General features: G+C 34.2%; 2 protein-coding genes across 5 annotated transcripts in view; one reads left to right on the top strand and one right to left on the bottom strand.

Annotated features, from left to right (window-relative positions):
• Cpeb3 (cytoplasmic polyadenylation element binding protein 3) overlaps positions 1–6,353 on the top strand; it is a 208,803-nt gene extending 202,450 nt beyond the window's left edge. The window contains exon 11 of the mRNA XM_048801753.1: positions 6,118–6,353. Coding sequence (XP_048657710.1) covers positions 6,118–6,177 — 60 coding nt within the window. The 3' untranslated portion in view covers positions 6,178–6,353. The remainder of the gene's footprint in view (positions 1–6,117) is intronic.
• Btaf1 (B-TFIID TATA-box binding protein associated factor 1) overlaps positions 1,005–26,814 on the bottom strand; it is an 80,068-nt gene continuing 54,258 nt past the window's right edge. For 3 of the 4 annotated variants that reach the window (XM_015500118.2, XM_048801744.1, XM_048801745.1), the window contains 14 exons: positions 21,815–22,241; positions 20,891–21,081; positions 18,935–19,088; positions 18,214–18,323; positions 16,588–16,789; positions 15,207–15,355; positions 8,207–8,359; positions 7,719–7,840; positions 7,466–7,633; positions 5,900–5,977; positions 5,635–5,764; positions 3,797–3,938; positions 3,579–3,709; positions 1,005–1,494 (listed from right to left, as the gene is read on the bottom strand). In XM_015500118.2, the coding sequence (XP_015355604.1) occupies positions 1,363–1,494; positions 3,579–3,709; positions 3,797–3,938; positions 5,635–5,764; positions 5,900–5,977; positions 7,466–7,633; positions 7,719–7,840; positions 8,207–8,359; positions 15,207–15,355; positions 16,588–16,789; positions 18,214–18,323; positions 18,935–19,088; positions 20,891–21,081; positions 21,815–22,241 (2,289 nt within the window). In that variant the 3' untranslated portion in view covers positions 1,005–1,362. The remainder of the gene's footprint in view (positions 1,495–3,578; positions 3,710–3,796; positions 3,939–5,634; positions 5,765–5,899; positions 5,978–7,465; positions 7,634–7,718; positions 7,841–8,206; positions 8,360–15,206; positions 15,356–16,587; positions 16,790–18,213; positions 18,324–18,934; positions 19,089–20,890; positions 21,082–21,814; positions 22,242–26,814) is intronic. The other variant, XM_048801743.1, reaches the window with a different exon arrangement.

Here is a 26,814-nt window from a genome sequence, read left to right as displayed (position 1 = left end):
GGGGGGGGGGGGGGGGGCAGGGAGGTGAAGGCAGGTGACTGAGAAACTAATACCATAGGGTTTCTTTTCTAATTCAACCACATTCTTTTTCTTCTGCCTTTCACTTGGTTTATGATTTCAGTCTCACCTTTGGCACACAGTTTTGTATTAGTAAGCTCTACTGACAAGGCTCAACATCACTGAGCACTATGATAAAAATTGTGTGGAAGAGGCATTTTAAGTCTTCACAACCACCTCTTCCCTCTCCTCTGTTTAAAAAAAAAAATGGTACCACAGGGGCTGGGGTTGTGTTTCAGTAGCAGAGAGCTTGCCTAGCATGTGAGGCACTGGGTTCGATTCTCAGCACCATATACAAATAAATGAACAAAATAAAGGTCCATCAACATCTAAAAATTAAAAAAAAAAAAATGCTACCACAATTAATTTTCTATGGTGGAATATTTCAAGAGGAAAAGAAAAAGTTGACACTTGCCACTTTCTTTTCATTTACTAACCTGTCAAGCACACAAGACATGTTCTATCTCAGGACTTCTGTATCTTCTGCCTAGAATCACCTCCCCTCGACCTATCTGCATGCTTTAATTTTCCCTGAATGTCACTTTCTCAGTGAGGAAGTCCCTAACCCCTCTAATTAAAAACCACAACCTACCCTAAACTCCTGTCTATAATTCCACTCTCTGCCTTATTTTTAAATTTTCTCTTAAATAATATGTATTTTGCCATCTCTACAAGGGAGAGTCTTATTTTCTTCACTGTTTTTTTTTCCCCCAAGTGGCTAGGAATCAAATCCAGGTGCTCATACATACTAAGTGCTAGGCAAGCACTTTACCACTGATGTACACCTCCAGCCCACTGTCTATTGCTTTACTTAATTCTAGAGCATAGAAAAGTTACTGCCATGTAGTAGTTTTAGAATGGGAAAGATTTTTTTCTTTTTGGTACCGGGGAATAAACTCAGGGGAACTTAACCACCGAGCTACATCCCCAGCCCTTTTTTGTACATTATTTAGAGACAGGCTCTAAGTTGTTTAGCACTTCGCTAATCTGCTGATACTGGCTTTAAAGTCATGATCCTCCTACCCTAGCCTTCCCAGCTGCTGGGATTACAGGCTTGTGCCATGGAACCTGGTGGAAAAGATTCTTGAGTCTAAAACCCTTCTTTGTATGCAATATACAAACATATACTGCATTTTGTATATTTAATATTTTCTAATTAATGTTAAACAGGTACTTTGACCTATTTTGATTCATATGCAATACTGAAAAAGATTGAAATCAACTCATATTTCAGTGTTCCATATAAAAATTGCACCATTAAAAAACATTCTTTAACATTAAAAAAAAAAAAAAGTAGACTATAATCTATACCTGGAATACATGGCCTGTAGCTTTAAGCTTTGGTTTTTCAGTTTCTTCAGAAAGTGCAGCTGAAGAAACTGTTTCATCAACATCACACTTGGCACGAGACTTGGCGAAATCTTCATAGAGCTGAACCTGTAAAATTGCCCCCATGAAAACAGTGAAGTATATAATCAGGCATCATTAAGTTAAAAAAAAAAATTATTATCTACAATTCACTACTGATATTATAGATTATCTACTGCATCTTGGTAAATTCTTTTAAATTTACATTTGGAAAAAATAAGTATAGCACATGAAGTTTGGTTGCAAAAGAATTAAAAATACTAGTCAAATAGTCCTATTTCAGTTTTCCTACTGTTCAGAAAAATAAACACTAATAAAAGAGAACCTGAACCCTTCCAACCAAATGGAAAAAGTCTGCCTTAAATGAAGTTATGTGAGTGAGACCCTATAAATGATTTCAAGAGACAAAAATCTAAAAGAATGTTACCACTAGCCTAGAAAGGGAACTCCTATCAAGTTTAAAGCATTACCTTTGGGGTCTGGGATCCTGCATTGTACATACTAAAATAATATAAAGGGGAATAAAATCTAGAGGGCTAAAGAACAGAAATCAGAGAATGAAAACCTGTGAATGCTAAACAAAATCAAAATGTCACTTCCCTCTGGAGCTCTCTTCTTCCAAATGTGTTATATACCTATGTTATAGCATCACCACCAGTATATCATAAGAGAGATTTCTTTGAAAGGGCATCTTTTTAAAAACTGCACAACTATAATTAGCCCAAGTTTTGGAAATGAAGGAATGGAAGACCAGAGAGATGAGGTACAAAAGAATCAGAGATCTATTAGCTTTCAGACTAGTACCTTGCCCACTAAATCCAAGTCAAATTTATCAATACTAGCTAATACATTGGGGGGTAAGGGTGGGGAGTAAATTTCTGATGTGTGCATGTAGCTTCCATTCATTTGACAATACTAAATCAACTCCTAATACTGATCAGATTGAATGTATATCAAATACTCAAGTATACATCAAACAAAAAATTCTGACTTAGAAGCTATATTTTACTAAGTCAAGTAACAGTTCCCATTTACATCCTTAAAAAAGTATAAGAAAAGGTTCATAATAAAGTCTTCTGAAAAAAATCAGAACCATGCAGAAAACAAATTTAATTTGGCCAATTTATGGGAAATGTTTAACACTTCAAAGAGGATGAAGTTCCACTGATCAAAGTTTGAAACTCAGCCCTGATGTACTTTGGCTCTATGATTACAGGTAATTTGCTTTCCTTGCTTGCAAAATGGGAATTAACAATAACCATAATGCTATTCGGAGGATGACATACCATATTCATAAGCAGATTTTTTTGACCCTAATAAACATTGGTTTATAGTAGCCACCCAAAACCCATGGTTTTGCTGTTTTTTCAATTATCCATGTCTGAAAATATTAAATGGGAAAATTCCAGAAATAAACAATTCATATGTTTTAAAACATGTGCTATTCTAAGTAGTGTGATGAAACCTTGCACCATCCCAATGTGTCCTGGTAGGAATGTGAATTACCCTGTTGTTGAGCATAAACACTACCTGCCCATGACTCACTTAGTTATGTCTCCATTATCAGATCAGATGCCATGGCATCACAGAGTCTGTGTTCCAATAAAACTTATTTAACTTAATAATGGCCCCAGAGCACTAGAAGAGCAATGCTGGCAAATTGAAAATGCCAAAAAGAAGCCATATCTTTGAATGAAAAAGGTGAAAGCTCTTATGAAGAAAGAAAAAGAAATCATGCTGAGGTTGCTTAGATCTATAATAAGAATAAAACATGGTATACATAGGTTTCAGTACTATTTGAGGTTTCAGGTATCCATAGGTGATCTTAGAATGAATGTATCCTCCATGGATAAGAAGGGACTACTGTATTTCTTCATCAATTTAACTTTGCAATCTTTCCAATTAACTAGACATTTAAGAATGCAACTATGATACTGGATTTTGATCTAATGCTGAATTCTAAGTGCACATATCTAAACCCATATTCACATAATTAAACAGATTCAGTTAGGCCTTATTTATATCTGTTTGACACAAAATATTCCTAAAAGCTAGGAAAGTCAAAGCTATATTGTATAAACTATTTTATAGTTTATATAAGACATTCTGCTAATAAAGATAGCACTAACAACTACAATCACCAGATTCCTAACCTGGAGAGGACTAAGAGTACAATAATAATCTTGAATAATTTTAGGTGGAAGATCCTGCAAAACATCTTCTTTCATTCTTCTCAAAAGAAATGGCAGGACTTGGCGGTGCAGTGCATCCATCGCAAGAACACCTGTTAATAATAAGAAAATGAGTTTTTAAAAGTTGGGAATGAACTACATTCACTAACATAGGCTCTATAATTAGATTTCTTTCATACCTGCTTCTTGTTCTCGACTGGAACTTCGAGCATCTCTACTTGCTAATATAGGTTTCCCGTATCGAGCAGCAAATTGGCGTTCAGTACCCAAAAATCCTGGCATGAGGAAATCGAACAACGACCACAGCTCCAAAACATTGTTCTTAATATAAAAAAGGAATACCAATTATTTTTTGTACTGGGATCATTTCCTTATACTTAAGAAATAGAACGAACGTTATTGGAAGCCCATTATGACGACACAAATGGGAGATAATCACCACATTCTTAGGTGTATGGTGTAGGTCTATTTTCAGAATAGTATCCTTGGAGAAAATATTCCATCCTATTTGAGGGAAATCTAGTCTCCTCCATCAGAATGAGACTAGGTCCATGGTGTTTATACCATACTGCTAGCATCTATGAAGCAGTAAATAGAGGAGCAGAAAGTTTCTGATTCTATTAGTTTATCTTTGATACCCAAATTAACAGCAAGATTTAAGGAACTTGGCCACAAACACCATGTCTTCAACAAAGAAAACCTATAAGAGTTTAATTCTAAGGTCAAGTCCACCCAGAATTTATGGGTTGTGGGGCAAAGGCCTAATAAGTTCCTGCCAAATCACTGGGTTGTTGGGTGGGAATCAGCACTTTACCATTTTGGATGTTTTTCCCAATATATGTGGATCCTATGGTGCCCATTCCCTTAATTCCCCCTTCCAGAAAGGGCTTCTGGGTCACCATATCTTTCTCAGGTCACTATGCTATTCTGTTCTCCCATATGCTCACCCTTCTAATCCCACTCAGGCTCTACAATGCAGAAACCCAGCTGACAGCAGAGTAAAACTGTTCAAATGGAGAAGGGAAAAGAAAGAGGGCCTTTAACTAGACAAAACCCCAACAACTTCTTTTGATGTCTGAACCAAGTAAAAAAGCAATTATCTATTTAAAGCTACGGTGATTTTTTTTTTTTTTTTTGGAGTCTATGTGCTTGGGGATTTGAACCTAGGGCCTCATGCATGCCAAGGCATGCACTTTACCACTGAGCCACATCACCAGCCCCACTGTGATATTTTTATATGACTTTAAATTGAAGCAAAACAAATTCTGATAATTCAAGCCTAAAGAGTCTTCTTTTCCCTTTTACTTGTACTCTAAAAAAAAAAAAAAAAAAACTATTGATAAATTTCTAAAGACTTACCCTTATAATAATCATCAAAAATAATTTAAGCAAAGTAATAAAGAACTACCAATTTTTAGAGTTCAGAGGAATCTCAGGGGTCACTTGGTGTTCACTCTCCTACTGACTAGAAAATAATCAAGGGGATTTTCCTACCAGAGTTGGTTATCCAGGCTAGATGTGAATATATTTGCAACCAAGTCCAACAACAGAATCTTTCAAAAAGTATACAAAGATACCTGCATATCCATCCCTTTCCTTTTTCAAGATAAACTTATACAGTTGTTCCCCTTCAACTGCCTCCTTATATCAGGTATTCATACATTCATTATATGATGATTCAATTGGTTCTAGTTTTTCAATATTAAACCAGATTGCAGTGTTATACTACAGAAGGAGAATCATCAGTTTGGAGTAAAGTCTGACTGACTTCTTTCATACTCTGGACATAAGACTCGTATTTACATAGCCTAAAATTATATTTTAAAAATGACTTTTAAAGACTGGCTTGTTCAGATACTGCTATATTCCAACTGAATCATTATAAAAACAACATAATTATTAGACAATTATTAAACTAAACAGGTCCTTCTATTAATTCACTGACAATTGCCAAGCCTACTCTCCATTTGTCAAATGGTTTTTAAAAAAGAAAATAGGAAGAACAGTAAATAATTACCTGGATTGGGGTTCCAGAAAGAATAATTCTATAATTAGCAGTCAGTTGTTTTACTGCTTTTGACAACTTTGTTTTTCCATTTTTGATGACATGGCCTTCATCAAGAATACAGTAGTTAAATTTAATATTTCTAAAGGAGAATAAACAGAAAATTTTAGGTCTTTTACTATAAGTAACTATAAGGAGAATCTCAGAAGCAGGAAAATACAAAGTTTCTTCAAATTTGATACTAAGTTTCTCTAAAAAAAAAAAAATTCATTCTTACCTAAAAAAATCTATGTCATTCCTCACAACATCATATGAAGCCACTATCAGATTATGCCTTTTTACTTGATGCTGTAACCTTTATTTAAAAAAGAAAAAAATTAGGAAATCTTCAAAGTTTTAAGTTCAAATTTAATGGTGAAACTACAGCTACCATGATATAAAGTACTTCAACCTGCTTCAGTATTCTTATTAAGCCCTTTCACTTACTCTCTACAGATGAACCTGCTACTTGAAAGACTAACTCTCCTTATGATGTGGTCCTGTTACTCTATTTGATGAAAAAAGAGATGAAGACTGATTCAAAATGTGGTGGGCATTTTAAACTTGATTTGCCAACATCTATTCTCTGGGAGCACCATTTCTTTATCATTCCAGGTTGTCCTGTGGGTGGGGGTGGCATACAGAGGGTTATCATCACATATTCCCTCAATCAATAAAAAGATGATGCATCAGAACCAGCTTGAGCAATTCACAATATTTTAAATTCTGGCCACAGAGGCTGGTTTTGAGATATAATCCAAAAAAGGCCAGTCAATCATGTGTAGTATTGATATTGCTGATGGAAGGGGGAAGATCTGTTTATTATAGGTGCCAAACTGGGACAATGTCACCAAAAGAGCTAACTAGTTCTGCCCATGGTCACCTTGTCCACCATAGACTGAAGTCCACTAGAGATCATATAATAAATTGGGAGGAAGAGCAAATGAGAGTAATCTAGATGTGCCTGAAGAAAGATTCCATCCCTAAAATTCAAGATAGTGAATGAATTTACCTTTTCACTTAAGCTAGTTTGAATTGAATTCATATTACTTGCCAATGAATTCTAATCAAGAGGCACTTGCCAATGAATTCTAACTAAGAGTGAATTGCTCAAAAGTGCAAGTTTCTGAAATGCCTGAGTACAAATCCTCACTCTACCCACCTTATTAACTGAATGACCTTGGACCCAGGCCTTATGCCTTAAAGTCTTTATCTCTAAACCAGAAAAGCTGTTAATACAGAAGAGCAGCCAAAGCAATGGTTTAATCAGCAACCTTTGACTAGCCAAGCTTTAAAAGAAAAAATGAAATAAATGAACTTCCATTCTTCAAAATTTGTAGCTAGGAGCATAAAGAGGTGTACTAGTTAACAGCAAGGGGGTAAAGCAACAAGAACTCTAATGTTGTAACGGCAGTGGAGTGGTTAGAGCAATCACTGTGAATCAAAAGCATATTTGAGGAGAGGGAAGGAAGAGGAAGGAACAAGGGAAAGGGGAACTCTTATAGAAGAAGGTAAAGAATGAAAATATAACAGAAGCAGCAAGAAGGTACTATGGTAACAAGGCTTCTCAAGGAGCATACAGAATGAACTTGGTTCCCAGACAACTTCTCCGCTCTAATACCAGCTGATTGTACAATGGCTTTGATAAGATTCAATGATGATATCTTCCCAGAGTATACCCACCTTTCTTTAATGAGTATTTTTCCATCTTATCACTAAAAGAGCTAACTAGAATTTATTTTAAAATATGTTTTACTCTTTCAAACTACATAAAAGATTAAAATATTTTTGTTGTGAAACTTACCTTATTCGTTCCGTGGGAGGTCCAGTATAGTGCAACGGATTGAGATATTCTCTGGAGCAAAATTTACCTACTTCATCCACCCAATGACCTGTTAATGTTGGTGGACAAACAACCAAGGATGGAAGTGGCATACATTCTGCCAATTTTGACCTTGCATATTCCTGGGCCCTTTACAAAAGCAAAAAACAACAAACTTACCAGCTTGTTTATATTTCTTAGAATCTACAAGTCTTAAACTAAAATTTAAAATTACCTGTGACAATGATCTCCTGCTAGAATGCAGATGGACTGTAAAGTTTTTCCTAAACCCATGTCATCACACAGAATTCCATGCAGTTTATATTTATTAAGAAATGCTAACCAGTTTACACCATCCTATAAAGTTAGGGGAAAAAAATTATAAATTTGAATAGATGATAATTTTTTTTCTTACAAAAAACATGTTTGCACAGACCAAATATCTTTTTTAAAATACTTTTTAAAATGTTGATGGACCTTTATTTTATTCATTTATTTGTATGTGATGCTGAGAATTGAACCCAGTGTCTCACATATGCTAGGCAAGCACTCTACCACTAAGCCACAACCCCAGTCCCCCAAAATCTTTATATAAGCAAAAGCTAAGTAAATGGTATGTGACACTAAACATAAGATTTTATGAGGTCAATTTAAAAAATTCTTCAAGGTACACTGGAAAGGAAAAATAACTGTTTCTATTTACAAGATAAGTATAAAACTTACCTGCTGATATTTTCTTAGTTCAGCATTGATTGGTACTGGAATTTTATAATTTTCTAACTTTTTCCCGTCTAACAATTGTTCCAAAAAGTGTCGCTCTTTTGCTTTCAACTGGATTAATTCTTCTGACATGTTTGGAGGGTCTGGAATGCCTGCCTAAAATAATTTTTTAAAAAATGTATTAAAACTATTTAGTCACAATTTTTCATTCTCAAAAGTATCAAATAAGTCTTACCAAAACAGAAATACACAGAAAAAAATAAACAGTATAGTTTTAAAGACTTAAAGACAAACAAGTCTAAAGAATTTGTAGGTATTAAAACTGCCTGAATCAGACTACTAAGAAAACATATGAGGTATTTTAAAGAACACAGCTATGGCTTAATTTTCTCACACCATGAATTACTTGATAAAAAGGTAAATAAAAAGTTATGTAGTTTAAATTAAATGTTGTAACTGGGAGTTTCAATTTTAGTGTTGTGATACCCTCTGGTATTTGATCTCAAAATGTGGTCTGGAGAGATCCCTGTGGTAGAGACCCCCTATGGATCCTAAGACCTTTTTTTTATTATCAGAATAATTTGAATTGACTTTTTTTTTTTCAGTGTTAGGAACAGAATTTAGGGTCTCCAATATGATTTCATTTTTAAAAAAGCCAATATTTGCATTTTTTATTGTGTTGACATCTGCATAAAGTTTGTTGAGTGAAATTGATAGTGTTTTAAGAATGTACCAAGATATACTAGTAGTCACTGTATTCCTCACAGCTATCCACTAGCATTTTTAAAAATGCCATTCACTTAAAAATGACATTGGTAAAGCAGTAAAAATGACTAATGTCATCAAACCTCAATGCTTGAATACATCTTTTTAACATTCTGTGAGATAAAATGTGAAATACACATAAAGTACTTCTGCTTCTCAGAGTATTATATATTGAGGAAAAACACTTGTGAGAGATTGTTTAAATTGTGTCTTGAACTACCCACTTGTTTCGTGTTTCATTTTTTTTTTAATAAGTGATCTAAAGTCTTTAGTACTCTGTGGTGTTCATAGATTCACCTTGTATGAATCCAACATTTAATTATCAGCTAATCTGTCACATTTTTAAAGATTAATGACTGCTAACCTTGGATTTATACACAGTAATTTATATGTCAGCAAATTTTGCCCATGGAGACATAATGTACATTAGCATACATTATTATTATTATTATTTAGATGGAACAACACTTTACTTGAAAGGACTGATGAGCCATGGTTAATATGACTGGAATATTTGGTTGACATTGTCTCAGAAATTAACCTAAGAACAACTGAAATAACCTGTTGGCACTGATAAAATTCAAGATTTTCAGAGAAATTAGCTTCCCAATACTTCCCAATGGTGATATTAATGAACATCTTTTTAAAAATGTATGATGAAACATGTCAACTTGTGGGAGACCAGTATTTCCCAAATGACCAATATGTTATAAAACATGTATGAGTAAAAGATTCATTCAGAATACAAGTTAAACTAATGGATTTTAATGTGAGAAGATATGAAATATTCATTGATAGAACTTTAGATTCTTGCTACCCAGAATATTTTAAAAAATTATCTCTTTTTGAGTTTTGGTATGCTTTTAGATCAAAATATATCCACAATTACTTGAAAAGACCATCAAAAGATTGCTCCCTTTTCCAACTACCTAACTCACTGAACTTTCTTCAAATACCTCAACCAAAATAACATATCTCCAACTATCTACAAATAGGGCAAACATAAAAGAGATTTACAAAAACATTAAAAATTGTCCAGTTTCAACTTCTATTACAGAAAATATCATAAACTAAAGCTCTCTGAGACTTCAATTTTCAAAGTGTAAAGACGTCCTGAAAGTAACAATGAAAGAAAAAAAAAAATCAAGAAATTATTTTTTTATTTTTAAAATTTTTTTTAGTTAAACAAAATAAAGATACTGTGTCCTTGTATATTTATTTTTATGTGGTGCTGAGGATCGATTGAACCCAGTGCCTCACATATATGAGGCAAGTGCTCTGCCACTGAGCCACAACCCCAGCCCAAGAATTCCATTTATAATAACATTAAAACAAACATTAAGGCCAGGCATAGTGGTGCACATTTGAAATCCAGGCTACTTGAGAGGAGGAGGCAGGAAAATTATAAGTTCAAAGTCATCTTGGACAATTTAGCCAGACCCTGCCTCAAAATAAAAATTTTTAAAAAGGGCATGGAACTCAGTGGTAGAGTACTTGCCTAGCATGTACCTGGATTCAGTCCCCAGTGACAAATTTTAGGAATAAATTTAACCAAGATTTAAACAACAAAAATTTCTCTAGTTGTAGACGGACATATGTCTGTCTTTCTCTCTCTCTCTCTCTCTCCTCTCTCTCTTTCTTTATTAATGTATGTGGTGTTGAGGATTGAACCCACTGCCTTACACATGCTAGGCAAGCGCCCTACCACTAAGCTACAACCTTAAGCCCTAAATTTAACCAAGATTTATGTAATATCTATTCAAAAATTCAACGGCATTTTCCAAAAAAAACAGAAAAACAATTCTAAACTAATAATCCTAAAATATATGGAACCCAAATAGCGAAAGCAATCTTTAACAAAAAGAACAAAGTTGGAAGGATTATACTACCTTATTTAAAATATACTGGAGGGCTGAGAATATAGCTCAGTAGTACAGCACTTGCTTAGAATGTGCAAGCCCCTGAATTTGATCCCTAGCACCATAATAGTAAGTAAGTAATAAGTAAGTAAAAAGAGAACTACAAAGCTGTAGTAATTAAAACAGCATGGTACTAGCATAAAAACAAATTATAGACCGATCTTTGACAATGGGTCCAAGAACACAAGAGGGAAGAACAGTTTCTTCAATAGATGGTGCTAGGAAAATTGGATGTACAAATGTAGAAGAATGAAATTGGACCCTTATTTTATACCATATACAAAAATCAGGTCATAATGAACCAGACTTTCTATTAGTCTGATTTTTGTTACCTGAAGCTGAGTAACTTTCTTCTGAGAAAAGGTTTATTTAGCTCACAGTTTTGGAGATTTGAGGGCATGGCACCAGCATTTGCACATCTCTGGTTAAGGCCTCATGGCAGATGGCACCACAATCATGGGAGCCCATGTGAGAGGGAAAGATCACATCTTGAAATGGGAAGCCAGAGAGTAATTCAGGATTCAGGGGTTGAGCTCACTCTTATAACTATTCTCGAGAACTAACTCAGGGACCCATGAGACCACTTCAATTCCTTTGGCATCCTCAATGACCTAAGGATCTCCCAATAGTCTCTACCTCTTATCACCACCACACTAGGGCCAACCTTCCAATATATGAGCCCTTGGGGCAGGGGGGGACCACATTCAAACCATAGCTGACTTCGACATAAGACCTGAAACAAAACTACCAAAGAAAACAGGCAATTGGCTTGACATTGATCCATACAATGATTTTTGGGGGGGATAAAACCCCAAAGAAACAAAAGCAAATGGAGACTGATGAGAATGCATCAAACTAAAAACCTTCAGCACAGCAAAGGAAGAAATCAACAGTGAACCTAAGAAAAAGAAAAATTTGTGAGCTATCCATCTGATAAGGGGTTGATATCCAAAACCTACAAGGAATTCAACAGCAAGAAAATAACTTAAAATGGACAAAAGGGCTGGGGTTGTGACTCAGTGGTAGAGCACTTGCCTAGCAAGTATGAGGCACTGGGTTTAATCTCATCACAATATAAAAATAAATAAAATAAAGGTATTGTGTCCATCTACTAAAAATATATAGATTAAAAATATATATTGTAAAAAATGGACAAAGGACCCAAATAAATACTTCTAAAAAAAAAATGTATAAAACAGCCAAAATGCTCAACATCATTAATCACCAGGCAAATCAAATTAAAACTACTATGAGCTATCACCTCACACCTAATGAATGGCTGTTACAGAACTACCATATCATCTAGCAACCCCACTTCTATGAGTATATCAAAAGAAATCAGAACATTGAATGGAAAATTTCACTACTCATTACAATTTTACTCACAATAGTTGAGATGATTTGGAATTAACCTATGTGTTTATCAACAGGTGAATAGATAAAGAAACTGATATATGATGGAACACTATTCAGCCTTAAAAAACAGAATGAAATTCTGCCATTCATGACAACATGTATGAACCAGAACAACACTATGCTAAGCAAAACAAGCCAGACACATAAAAACAAACACTGCATGATCTCACTTTGTGGAACCTAAAAAAGTCAAATGAATAGAGTAGAGCAGAATGGTGGTTGCTAGGGGTTCTGTAGGAAGGGAAGTAAAGGAGAAATAGGAAGATGTTGGTTAAAGGGTACAAAGTTCCAGAGGGGATGAATAAGTTCTACAGCATGGTGACTATAGTCAATAATAATATATTGCCATACTTAGAAATTCTGAAAATGACACTAAGGTCTTTTATATAGTGGTCTAGACATTTTTTTTTTTCTGGCCACACTGGTTATTTCTTAATATCATAATAAAATCTACATGCAGACAAATACGACAATTTAAAATAGTTTTATAAATTAGTAGTTTAATAAATTATAAAACCAACATCTCTTTATCAAAACAAGAAAAATCACCTTAGAAAATCCCCTATGCTCCTTGCCAATTAGAATCTCCATTTCATTTCTCCAAGAAGTAATCACTTGACTGAATTTTACCATGATTTCTTTCTTTTACATCTTTATTATATAAGTGTGCATCCAATTTCTTTTGCCGGTTTTTTAACTTCATAAAAGTGGAATACTATGTTAAGAGTTCATTAATAGAGCTGGGGCTGGGGCTCAGTGTTAGAGCACCTGCCTAGCATGTGTGAGGCACTGGGTTTGATCCTCAGCATTATATAAAAATAAATAAATTAAATAAGGGTATTGTGTCCATCTACAACTTCAAAAAAAATAGTTCACTAATATTATTCTATGTGTCTGCAGTTTGTTTTTGTTGCAGTGTGAAGAGTTCACAACTTGGGCTGGGGATGTGGCTCAAGCGGTAGCGCGCTTGCCTGGCATGCGCAAGGTGCTGGGTTCATTCCTCAGCACCACATAAAAATAAAATAAAGATGTTGTGTCCACTGAAAAAACTAAAAATAAGTATTAAAAAATTCTCTCTCTCTTTAAAAAAAAAAGAGTTCACAAATATCTACTGTTCACGAATATGAGTTTCTGGTTTTAAACTACTATAAGTCATGCTATAATAAGTCTTCTGGAAAATGTATCTTGGCACATGTGTTGAGTCTCTCTCTATATATATTTTTATGTAGAATGGATTTGCTACATCATTGAGATAAATATCTTCATCAAATAAAGCCAACTATTTTTTCAAAGAAGCTATCCAATTTATATTCATACTTTCGTGGTAGGAATATAAAATGGTATAGTAACACTTTGGGGTAGTCTGGCAGTTTTTGGAAAGCAGTCATGGAGAGTCCTTAGAAAGCTAAACTATTGGAAGCAACCTAGATGCCCTTCAAAAGATGAATGGATAAAGAAACTATGGTATATATACACAATGGAATATTGCTCAGAATTAAAAGAGAATAAAATTACAGCATTTGCAGGTAAATGGATGGAGATGGAGAATATCATGCTAAGCAAAGTAAGCCAATCCCCCAAAACAAAGGTTGAATGTTTTCTCTGATAAATGGATGCTGATCCATAATGGGGAGGATGAGGCATGGGAAAAATGGAGGAACTTTTGACTCAGCAAAGGGGAGGGGGTCCATAACCCTCTGGTTATGGTTGCATGGGGGCATGAGGGCAAGTTGGTAGAATGAGATGGACATCATTACTTTAGGTACATGTATGACTGTTACATCGTATACAACCATAGAAATGTAAAGTTGTGCTGCAATTGTGTACAATGAATCAAAATGCATTCTGCTGTCATACATACCTAATTATAATTAATTAATTTTTTAAAAAAAAGTTTAACAAGCTGGGTATTGTGGCACATGCCTGTAATCCCAGGTACTTGGGAAGCTGAAGTAGAAGGACCACAAGTTTGAAGCGAGCTTCAGCAATTGAACAAGACCCTGATTTAAAAAAAAAAAATTGGGGATGTAGCTCAGTGGTAAAGCACCTCTGGGTTCAATTCCCAGTACCAAAGGGGCAGCAGGGTTAAACTTACTATGTGACTCAGCAATTTCATTCCTAGACATTTACTCAAAAGAAATAAGAACAAACATATACGAAGACTTGTAAGTGTGCCATGCTCATTATTCACAATAGCCAAAAGCTGGTAACAATCCAAATATCCATCATCTGATGGATAAACAAAACATGGTATGTTCATACATGGAATTCTATTCAGCTATAAAAAGTAAGTACCAATACATTCTATAGTATGGATTACGTATGTGCCTATTTCCTGAATTATGTAAATCCTATCAAATAAAAAGCAGCTTGGTAATGGGATCTAGGCTCATCTCTTGCTTTAAGACACTTCTACTTCCTGCTTTAAGACACTTCTACTTGCTTTCAATAGTTTAGCTTTCTAAGGACTCTCCATGACTGCTTTCCAGAAACTGCCAGACTACATACACTATTTCTGTCCCCTGAATGTACTCCAAAGTGCTCCAATTAGCCTTTTAAATTTCTTGCTCCATACTGCTAAGAAACTTCATTTGCTTTTCACAGTTTTAATTTCTATCTCTCAAATTTACCTCTCAACTAAAATTCAGCCCAGAGAAACTTAGGAACAATTCTATTTCTAGAAGAGCAGCAACAAATCATCATTTTTTAAGGAAACGGTCTCTAATTTCTTTTTAAATTAAAACGCTGTTTTTAAAAAAGTATCAAAGTATTAGAAATCTTAATACTTGTAACACTTTCAAAATAATGCCTTTTTGAAAAAACTTGACATGTTTTAAAGAAGAGTAAAATTATTATGAAGTTACAGAAACATTAAATCCATAAACCAAGTATTGTCAACTTACCTCAAGTGGCATGAGTCTAATTAATGTTGCAAAACATTGCGTAGCCATGAATCTTACACTGTCTGTCTGATCACTCATTCTTCCCAACACAGGAACAACTAAAAGAACAATATATGGAACAATACCAACATCTAGTTGTTCCATTACACCTGAATAAGTGATTAAGGAAATTTTGAAAAGATGTTTTCAATAACAATGACTATATTGTTCTGAAACACTTCCTTATTTTCTCATCTGCACTGAGATGATAGACTATCCTGCAAGAACTATGATGCAATTATAATATCATTTTCATACTGTACTTCTGAAACCATTATATATTTTTTTCATGATTGAAAACATAAAATTATGTTTTTTTGCCTAAAGAAGACTGGAGGACATTTTAGTAAAAGGATTTTTAAAAATAGAAATTTGAATGTCAAAAAAAAAGTTAGCCACATTTTAAGTTAAGAGAACACAATGCAGCATGTCAGAGATTAATTCTAAATTTCCCTACAGGATCTTGACAATCACCAACTAGATACAGTGGACCTTGTGAGTGCAGGCTCCTATAATCTTCTGCATTTTGAACCAGTTTCTACTGATCTGATCTTCATCCATCTTTCTTGCTCCAGAACCATTTTTCCGATACTTCAAGTTAAAAAATAGCTGCCTTCTCCTTTACAATGGGCTTGCCTACCTAGTTCTAATTATCTAATATTTTTTTGGTCATTTTCCAACTAAGAAACAAAGAAAGTTTGGAAATATTTTATGTTTATACCACAGGTACTACTTGAAAAAACATTAATTATAAACCAAATAAACAAATCAGTTATTAGATACATAGTTTAAAAGTACATAAAATAGCAAAATCATTTTAAAATTAATAGTGAATCTTTTTTTTTTTTTCTTTGTACCACAAATTGAACCCAGGAGCGCTTAACCACTGAGTCACACCCGCAGTCCTTTTTTTTTTTGGTGCTGGGGATTGAACCCAGAGCCTTGTGCATTGTAGGCAAGCACTCTACCAACCGAGCTATATCCCCAGCCCCCCAGTCCTTTTTGATATTTTATTTTGAGATAGGGTATCGAGGAATTGCTTAGGACTTTGCTAAGTTGCTGGGGCTGGCTTCAAACTTGCAATCCGCCTGCTTCAGACTTCTGAGCTGGTGGGATTACGGGTGTGTGCCACTGCACCTGGCCAATAGTAATTCTTAAACTTTCCATGTGAAAATTTTAATAAAATATAAAATATTTGTAATGAAATAAAATTTTAAAATTTTCTTTTTTGAACAAAGTAGGTTATTTATATGCATATTTTAATAAGTCAATTTTATTTTGGTCATCCTTAAGAAAACTAAATAAAGTGTCTAAGGGGTTTGTCAAAATTAAAAAAGGATACAGGCAAGTGCTTCAATTGCACCCTCTTGTTTGACATTGTCATCAATTGCTCCCAGCCATGGAAGTACCTTTTCCAAAAAGATGTTCATTGTTTCCATGGTAGCTATTTTGCTCATGACACCTACACAACGAGCAGCCATGTGCCTCACTGCAGTGCTCGGGTATTGAAGGCACATATAAAGATGAGACAAATGCTGTACCAACTAAAAATAAAAAAGTTAAAGGCAATCAGAATACTCATTAAGGTCTCTATCATTTAAAATGTTAACTATAATAGCCCATAATCAAAGATGTTCTCAATATTTCTAGTTAACTCTAAATCCAAAAATATCTCCAAATACCTCAAAACATTACTGTCAAGACAATAATGGAAAGTTAATCTAAACTCATTCTAAGATATCATAACCGTTTAAGAAAAGGTACAGAATTACTCACCATAAGAAAGGCACACACAATTCTTTCAAACTCAACAAGAGACACATCAAAAGGCACTTTCAACATTCTGTTATTAAGACTGGGAATATGATACCACACATCATCAGCCTCCTTCAAATTTGGTGATTTAGGTTTAAGAATGTACTTTTTATTCACTGGGTTCAGTATTCCTAATTTTGTTCTAGGTACCATACTCTGGTAGAAATTATCGCGTTATAATTGTGATAACAATAACATCCTATTATTAAATGCTTGCTGCAGGGAACACTAAGATTAATGATGACAGTCAAGAACCTGCTCAACAGTTACAACAGCCTTATAGATCAGCTGAATGAATGTTTGCTAATCATGAGGGTAAGAGCATACAGATGGATTCTGTCTTTCTTTACTAATGATAAATTTTTTACGACAACTCAAGTGATCCTTCTGCCTCAGCCTTCTGAGAAGTTGAGACTACAGGTACACACCACTGTACCCACTTTATTAACAAAATTTTATCAAGTAAAAGAACATACTTTATACTTTATACTACATGAACAAAAATCTACTCCCTCTTAGATTCACTTTTATGAATCTTTGTGTTAGCTAACAATAGAGAACTGGAGCTAATGTCCCTCACAATGGTACAATTGCAAAGACCTTCCTAATGTAGGTATATGCAAAGAATAACACTCTCTTCTATAGAAAAAACACATAACTAATTTTCCTCCTTCTCCTCCTGTTCCAATTCTTTTGTAAGAAATATAACAGTAAAGTCACAAACCAGTGTTCTATCTTTGACACTGACCAGCTGTGGTTTAGGTGATTTCCTTCTACCTTTATATTTATCTTGGGAACAAGCTTTATTACCTGCGTTTTTCCTCTCTTGGAGGTATATTATTGGGATGGTTTGAGCAGCGATACTGACTTTCCTTCCCGTTTATATCTGGTTTCTGCGGCATTACAGCCCTTTCTGTAATGCCCCATATTCTAAGCTTCCAGATTGAGATTTCTACCATTCATGTATCCCAGCTCACAAAGCCCACAAGAGCTGTGCTGTCAGCAAAGAAGAAATATAATAATACTGTATTTAAAAAAAAAAAACTGCAATTACTGGGGATGACATGAAGTTGCATTTTTCAAGTCTTAAGATGTTTTAGTAAGATCATTTGTTCAATCTGAAGAAATTTTACATCTGCATTAGTTAAGTTACCAAGGGATGAAGCTCGGAATCCATTGAAGCTGCTGATGTTTCAAAAACTTGCAGAGAATTCACCAATTCTTGAGCAGGTCCATCTCCCCTTTCCAGGAGGGATTTTCCATCTATTCAAATATATTAAAAGTCTATATCACTTTGCAAGTTAATTTTTCAAAATCTCAACCTTCCCCCCCACACACACACAATTTTTAGCACCTCTCAGCTAGTAGTCAATTTTACGTTTCATGTTAAAATGCCATGACCTTAATTTAAGTGCTGGGGTTCTGCACTCAGAGCAAAAAAAGAAGTTAATAATAATGATCTATTTAGATCTATTTTTAGAAACAGAAAAGAAAAAAAAAAGTTTTTTTTTGGGGGGGGAGGGGTACTGGGGATTGAACTCAGGGGTACTAAACCACTGAGCTATATTTCCAGCCCTATTTTCTATTTTATTTAGAGAAAGGGTCTCACTGAGTTGCTTAGCGCCTCACTTTTGCTGAGGCTGGCTTTGAACTCATGATCCTCCTGTCTCAGCCTCCTGAGGTACTAGGATTACAGGCATGTGCCACTGCACCTGGCTAAAATAAATTACGATGTTTTTAACAAACTTCCAATTTTTAAAATTTACAGTTGTCTGGGATAAACAGAAATAGGTATTTTTATTTTACAAAGATATATTTAATTGATAGACACTGAAATGTATTAAAAATGGAACTCATAAAATATATATGCATACCAAAATTATTTAGATCAATTATATTCCTCAGTGGGCCAACCATAGCATCCCAGAGATGTGGCAATTTCACTGCCATTTCACCACCAAAATGCTTCACTATAGTTGTCAAGGCAAATTCAGCTCCCCTCCGTTGTACCAGGTAAGGCTTTTGGGCCTAAAATTAAATTAGTTGAAAACATAATTTCAGGAAAAAAGCATAATAAATTTAAAATTTTATCAAGAGAATTTAAAGAATTTACAGTGCTTCATTAACTAATGAAGCAATTATTAGACACAATTATGACAACCATAAACATTTTCCAATAATTAAAATACATAGGACTAAACCTCCTAACTAGATTTGTGTATCCAAACTAAAATACTTTTGTAGGGTCAGGGATAAGGAATTAAAGGATATGTGCTGCTTTTAGAGATAGTCCTAAGTGACATTTTTTTTCTTTGTTTTATCTTCTTCTTTTCCCTATCCCAAAGAAATTTAGCAGTTAGAAGAAAGATGAAATGATATATCCTTATTTATATTCATGTAAAGGACATAATAAGACATGTTCAGCTAACTGCAAGATTGATAATATCGTATTCAACAATAATTACAGTCCATATAAGACCATCTCCCCCACAAAAGAAATATATATACATATTTTTTAATTACTTTAAGATGAAGGAAGGGTTTGGGATAGTGGTAGAGCACTTGCCAAGCATGTGCAAGGCCCTTCATTTGATCCCCAGCACTGCAAAAAAAGAAAAAAAGCTATAAAGTATTAGAAGAGCTTTGTAACCCACGGAGGAATAAATACCAAAATCACAGTAAAATTTTGATGGAAACTATTATGGTGAGATATAACCAATGAAAAAGACTTCACACAATTTTGTTTATTTTTTTTTATTTTTTTTTTTGAATCAAGGATTTAACACAGGGGTACTGACTGAGCTACATCCCCAGCCCTTTTTTATTTTGAGACAAGGTCTTACTAAGTTCTTTAGGGCCTTGATAAGTTGTTGAGGTTGGCCATGAACTTGTAATCCTCCTGCCTCAACCTCCCAAGTTGCTAGGATTACAATGTACACCACTATGCCTGACAACATTCATAGAGTATTCGACAAGATATATAGACAATAACTTAAGATGATGATTTTTAAAACAAATTAAAAATAGGCTTATATTTTACAAACGCCTGTCTTTTAGCATCAATAGTTTACTGCTGAACCCAGGTAAGTTCCCCCATATTGGGATCAAAACTGTTTAGATTCATTTCATTGTTAATAATGTGAACCAAATTTTCTAAACAAAACACTTATCATTAGTTATTATTTGTCTTTAAAGAAGTTAGTAATAAATAACAGAGAGACCAACAGTACAGAATGGAAAGTCAGAATAAATCCTCGCAAATGAAAAGCATGATATATAACAAAGGGCCCATTATAAATCAAGGAAGAAAGGTTTCAAAAGTGGGATAACTGGTTGTTTGCATACAGTTTAGATCCCTATTCTCATATCACACATTTAATAAATTCTAAGTTAACCAAAAGTCAGGTGGGCAGTGATGATCTCACATTTGTAAAACTACTGTCTGAATATCAAAAGAAATTCTGGATATCAATAAGACTGAGAAGTTATTTTTTACTCTTGTTTAGTATCTTCTTTGTAGTCAATACTATGGGAGTGAATTCGTTTATATATTTATAAATAGCTTATGTACCCACCATCAAGAGGGTTTCTTGCCTAGGAAGGTAAAGTTAGGCTGGTAAAAATTATAAGACACATGAGAAATTTAAATAGCTTAACTATTTTCCTGGACCATGTTGCTAGAGTACTCCAAAAAGCTATTAATACTAGTCCTTTCATTTATAAGTACAAAAATACAGTTCTGGAACCTGACATGACAACTTAGTTCTCAATGTATAAGCTAGATATCTGTTTTAAAATCAAAACATTCAAAAGAAAAAAAATCTACTTACCTCATCAAGTTCGACAAGGATACTCCCACTACTTCCGGCAGGAAGATCTGCTATTTGAGCTTTTACTGCTTTCGGGGTAGGACCTCGCCTACTTGTGATAGCAAAAGCAGCTTTCTGATGCCTATAGAGTGTAATTATACCTCTGTGCTTGGTTACAGTATGGTGCATTCCATCTTTTTCTGAGTTGGGTCCTAATAAGGAAAAAAATTAGCCTTTTAATCATAATATAGGTAACCAAAAGTTCTCTGCTCCAAATGAGACACAGCCCTTTAAGGCCTCAATTTTTATAAGCTAATGACATGGTTTTTTTTAGACAATGAAATGGCAACAAAAATATCTACTTGCATAGGTTTTATAACACAAAGTTGTAGAATCATGTGAACAATGAGAAATATCACATGCAAGAATGGTTGTGCCTAGGCACAAAAAAAAACATTAAAAATAACTCAAGCAAGTTTCCTCTAAAATAATGTTCATGGTCCCCATGAATTCAGGAAAACTTGACCACTGCAGAATATTCCTGCCTCATATAATAAAGGAGAGGGAAATGATGATAACCCTCTTGACTAAATTTAGAAAACAATATACAATAGGAAGAACTTTCATCAACATTTGATACAACTGTTTTCTAGTCTATTAAGTCATACAATGATGGTTTTCAAGATGAAGGTAAGGGTGAATACCTGTCTCAATGGACTTCAGTCACCTTATATCAGATATCAGGTCTCTTATGACTGGCTTATTTAAGAGGGTTGTAATTGATTAGCTAACTGAAGTAACAAGGAATTTTGTTGTAACCAAACTTTTTTCTCAGAATGGAATATGGAGAAAATGGCTCTAACATGAATGATAGATATAAGTAAATGAAAACAAATTTAAATAGTTAATTCCTTCTCTACCCCATATAAAGGTTTAGATATATACCTTTAGAATTTTCCTGGCCACTTTGTGTTGGTACTGGACATGTTACACAAGGAGTTAGATATGGGTCCACACAAAGTGAGCTACAGAGATTTTTAATAATCTTTGAATTGGGACAGGGTGTCCTTGTTGTGCACTGCTGAAGAAGTTTAGCTATGCACTGAGCTGCATAGTTTTGCACTAGTGTGTTCTCTTCTTTTTTAATCGTCTCCATTAGTGGTTTTATGATAGGATTTAATTTCTCCGGAAGCTGCTGCAAGCTCACAACTGCACATGCAGCAAAAGTATGCACTCTCAACTGCAACACTTGCCACTCTTGGTTTGTCTCTGTAACTGTCATTTGGACCTGCTGTCGTTTACTATCTAATTGCTGTAATACTTGAGAATTTAAATCGAAAGTTGATGTGACTTCATTAAAAACAGTAGTGACCTAATAAAAAAAAAAGAAATAAAAACTCATTAATTACATCAACCCCAAATAGACTATAAACTCCTAAACAGCAGACAGCAAGTTTTCTGTTTGACAAAAGTTCCTTATTATCTAATATTGTTTTTTAGTACTCAGTAAACTAACAAATACCTAAAACCTCCCAACTAAAGTTTACTTAGTCTAACTTAACATTAACATTATATTCCTGAAGAAAGACACATTCTTTTGAGATGAATAAAATTTCTTATCCTTTAAATATATCTAATCTGTTTGAGGGGAAAATTACATTCAACACTTATAGTGTGCTTTGGTGACATAATGAGAAAGCAATATGCAAATACAGATATATGTAAATATAAACTGTTAATATCAAAATTTAAAAACTTCTTGGGAAAAATATTCTAACTAAAAAATGTTTAGGGTAGCTGTTTACAAAGTGGTTAAGTAATAATAATTGAATTATTTTCATTCTTTCTTTGAAATGTTCAGGCAACAAAAGAGAGAGGGGAGAAAAATCCAACAGCCATTATTTGTTTAATTACCTAGATAAAGTTGACTGCTGTTCCAGACAACTTTACAAACCTCATTAACGACTGTTCAGTCCATTTTTTAAAACAACTTTACTGAGATATAGTTCTTATGCCATAAAAGTAACCCATCTGAAGTATTTAATTCACTCATTTTTAGTATACTCATAGTTATGAATCAAAATTTTAGAACATATTTTCATAAGTTCATAAAGAATACTCATACTCACTAGCAAACACTCCTCATTTTTCCCCAGCCCTATGGAACCTTCTTATCTGATTTGTCTTTCCAAAGTTGTCTATTTTGTAAATTTTATATAAATGGATTCATAAAATATGTAGTCATTTGTGACTTATTTCATTCATTTAGTATTATGCCTTCAAGGTTCACAAATGTTTTAGCATTGTATCAATATTTCCTTTTTTGATCAAATAATACTTCATATGATAATTTTTACTTATATACTATATTCAATCATCAATTGATTACTGATGGGTTTTTCCTACTTTTTGGCTATTATGAATGATGTTGCTGTGAACATTCACATACATAGAGATTGTGTGATGGGCGCATATAACAAAAACTCTTGATAGATAGGTTATAGCAATTATTAAAAGCTTGCAGGGATAGATCCTTATTGACAAGAAAAGCCTATATAACATTGGAAAATTTTAAATCTATTTTCTTTTTAATGGAGAGCGCTTTTTGTTCTCCAACCTCCTGAGTCATTGGGATTACAGTGTGCAACACTATGCCCAGCAAATCTAATTTTTAATACTTAGAAATTATTAATTTCATTGTGGACAATATCAATAATGCTATTTATTATAAAAAACAAAATAGGCACACAAATAAGATCTTGTTTTATCACTATAAAATGCTTAAGACTAAGTAAACTATATCAGTTTCACTGTCAATCTGCTCACCACACTTACACACACACACACACACCACATACCATTCCTAGCTCATACTTTCTACTCCATTGTTTGTTTTAAGTTCTGCGCAAGAATTATCTGAAACAGGATACACTGCTAAAAATTTTCAAATATTGTCCAAAGTACACTATGCTTATTTTTCACAACATCCAATGATTGTAGGCAATCAAGGAAAAGCTAATCACCCGCAATTAATTCAATCATTTAAACAATATTTACTATCAGGTGCTAAAAGATGAATAAGACACAGTCTTAACATACCCTAAAAATGCAGAGATGGGAAATATAAATAAAGAATTAAGACAACATAACATATCACTGAGGCAAGGGCAGGTTGCTATGAAAGTTCAGAGAGTCACTTAAAACTTCTTAGCAGTGGCAGAGCGCTTGCCTAGAATGTGTAAGGCACTGGGTTCAATCCTTAGCACCACATAAAAATAAACAAATAAAATAAAGGCAGTCTGTCCATCTACAATTACCAAAAGAAAATTAAAACAAACAAAAAAACTTTCTTAGCAGAGGAGCTTAGGGAAGACTTGCCAGAGGCAGTTAACACTTTTCCAAGTCTTTCATTTTTAAAAATTAGTTATTAATTATTTTATTTTTAGGTGGGATGTTTCTGTTTTCCAAGCTTGCCTGAACTCCAAGGCTTGAGGATTCCTCCCACCTCAGCACCCACCCACTGCCTTGTAGCTGCGACTATAAGTGTATTGCACCACACCTAGCTTTTTGGATTGGTTTAAAGAATGGTTAAGTCAGGAGTTATATACATCTTTGTAAACAGATGAAGTGAGGTAAGAGGTGGAAGGCAGGATACTGTCTAAGGAACTGAAGAAAGTTTATCATTGCTTGAATATAGGTGCAAATGGAGAAGTATCAAGAAAAGAACTCTAGGTGAGTGTACAGTGTTGAGGCAGAGAACTTCTGGCAAAGGACCAGGAACTCAGGCATAGAAGTGAGACTGAGTGAGGCACAGAAAACACTGTGTGTGATGTTATTTCTGCAAAAGAAAGCTAACCAGGTTTGGCAGAAGTTTGAAAAGTAATGAGAAAAGAGATGGGGTATCTAGAGAAGGTAATGAGAGTAGGCGGGAGCGAGACTAAAAAGCAAGGGAAAGGAAACCATTTTTAAGGAAGAAAGGGATACAGAGTGGCACAAAAGGATTAATACTAGTTTAGCAAAGCATGAAGGATGAAATGGACCAGAAACTGCCTGGAGGTAGAATCAGACCTAAATGTCAAGGCCTTTAGGCTTTGAAAATGCAAACAGAGAAATGATAAACATGAGACTTTCTGAAAGAAAAATCCCACTTTTGGTTACTCTGAAGTGGCAATGAGATAATAATCCAAATAAAAGTGCTTAACAAAAGAACATAAGATTAAGAGTAGACAATATTGCACATGATTGAGAAAAGATAATATGGATAAGAACTAAATTAAGAGACTGGTTAGAGAGGAAAAGACAGAAATGCCTATATCAGGTAAATGCCCCTATCTGGCATTTAAGAGGAAAACAGGGATCCAATAAAAGATATAAAAGATAGTGGCTCTTACTTTTACCTTTTAAAATTACCCATCCCTAAATACTTTCTTCCAGAGATTCTGATATTTATGCTATTTCCTGCCCCAAGATGAAACCACTAGAATGATGAAATTGAATAGTAATTTCACTGGGAAATAAGGGGTCCTTCTTGAAGAAGGAGGATATTTGAAACTTCAATAAGTTTACAGAAATAGTAGGAAGGAAATGTAATTATAAAGAAACTTTGAGGAATTTTAACTCTAGACATTTAGAAAACTTTACCAAAGAACAACTTGGGTACAGAAATAACAAGTTTAGCTTTCTCTCATAAGTGAGAAAAAAAAAATTCAACTACAGTATTTTTCAGTCAGAAAGGGGATTAAGAAATGAACATTTGGACTGGGATTGTGGCTCAGTGGTAGAGTGCTCGCTTAGCACGGGCGGGACCTGGGTTCGATTCTCAGCACCACATAAAAATAAAGGCATTGTGTTGTGTCCATCTACAAAAAAGATTCTCTCTCTCTTAAAAAAAAAAAAAGAAAGAAAGAAAGAAAGAAACATTATTTCATGAGGCCAAACACAAACAAGTAGCTCAATTTCTCAATTCTATAACCCAGGAATAACTAATTTATACTAACTGAACTCACAGACTGAACTAAGTACAAAGCTGTAGTTATCAGACACTGGTGTTGGTCAGGAAGATACAAACATATTGGGCACAAAGATTCAGATAACAGATCCACATACATTCTTCAGTTGATTTTTTACAAAGATGCCAAAGCAATCCAACAGAAAAAAATCTCCTAATAATGATGCTAGGAAAACTAGATATATGTAGAAAAACAACCTTGACTTCATACTATACACAAACATTAATTCAAGATAGATCACTAGGGATGTAGCTTAGTGGTACAAAGTGTTTGGCTAGCACATATGAGGCTCTTGGTTTGATCCACAGCACTACTAAAAACTGGCAGAAGAACCGAACGTGGTTGTGCACACTGGTAATCTCAGTGGCTGGGGAAGCTAAGGCAAGAGGATTGCAAGTTCAAAGCCAGCCTCAGCCTTGTCTCTGAATAAAATATTTTAAAAGGGCTGGGGATATAGCTCAGTGATTAAGTGCCCCTGGGTTTAATCCCTTGTACAAATAATGATGATGATGATGGAAGACAAATCTAAACATGAAAGCTAACACTATGAAGCTTTAGAAGAAAATGTATGCAAATTCCTTCACTATTTGGAGATAGGAAAAGGTTCTTTAGATCACAAATCATAATCAAGGAAACAACTGATAAATTTATTCAGATTAAATCTATCTGACAAGGAATTGGTATCCAGGATTATAAAGAACTCCTATGATTCAATAAGAAACAACTAAAAGTAGACAAAAGATCTGAAGACATTTCAGAAAGGAAGATACAGAAATGGCCAATAAAGATATAATTTGTCACAAAGAAAATGAAACTCAAAACCACAATGACATCATCACACAACCACAGAATGGCTAAAGTTAAAGGGGCTCATTATACTAAATGTTATTAATGATGTAGAGCACCCAAAACTCTCACACCTTGTTAGTTAGGAGG

This window comes from Marmota marmota, unplaced genomic scaffold, assembly GCF_001458135.2.
Source record: "Marmota marmota marmota unplaced genomic scaffold, marMar, whole genome shotgun sequence".
Taxonomy (NCBI): domain Eukaryota; kingdom Metazoa; phylum Chordata; class Mammalia; order Rodentia; family Sciuridae; genus Marmota; species Marmota marmota.
Note: the sequence above shows the minus strand (reverse complement) of the source record. Positions and strands in the feature narration are given on the sequence as shown.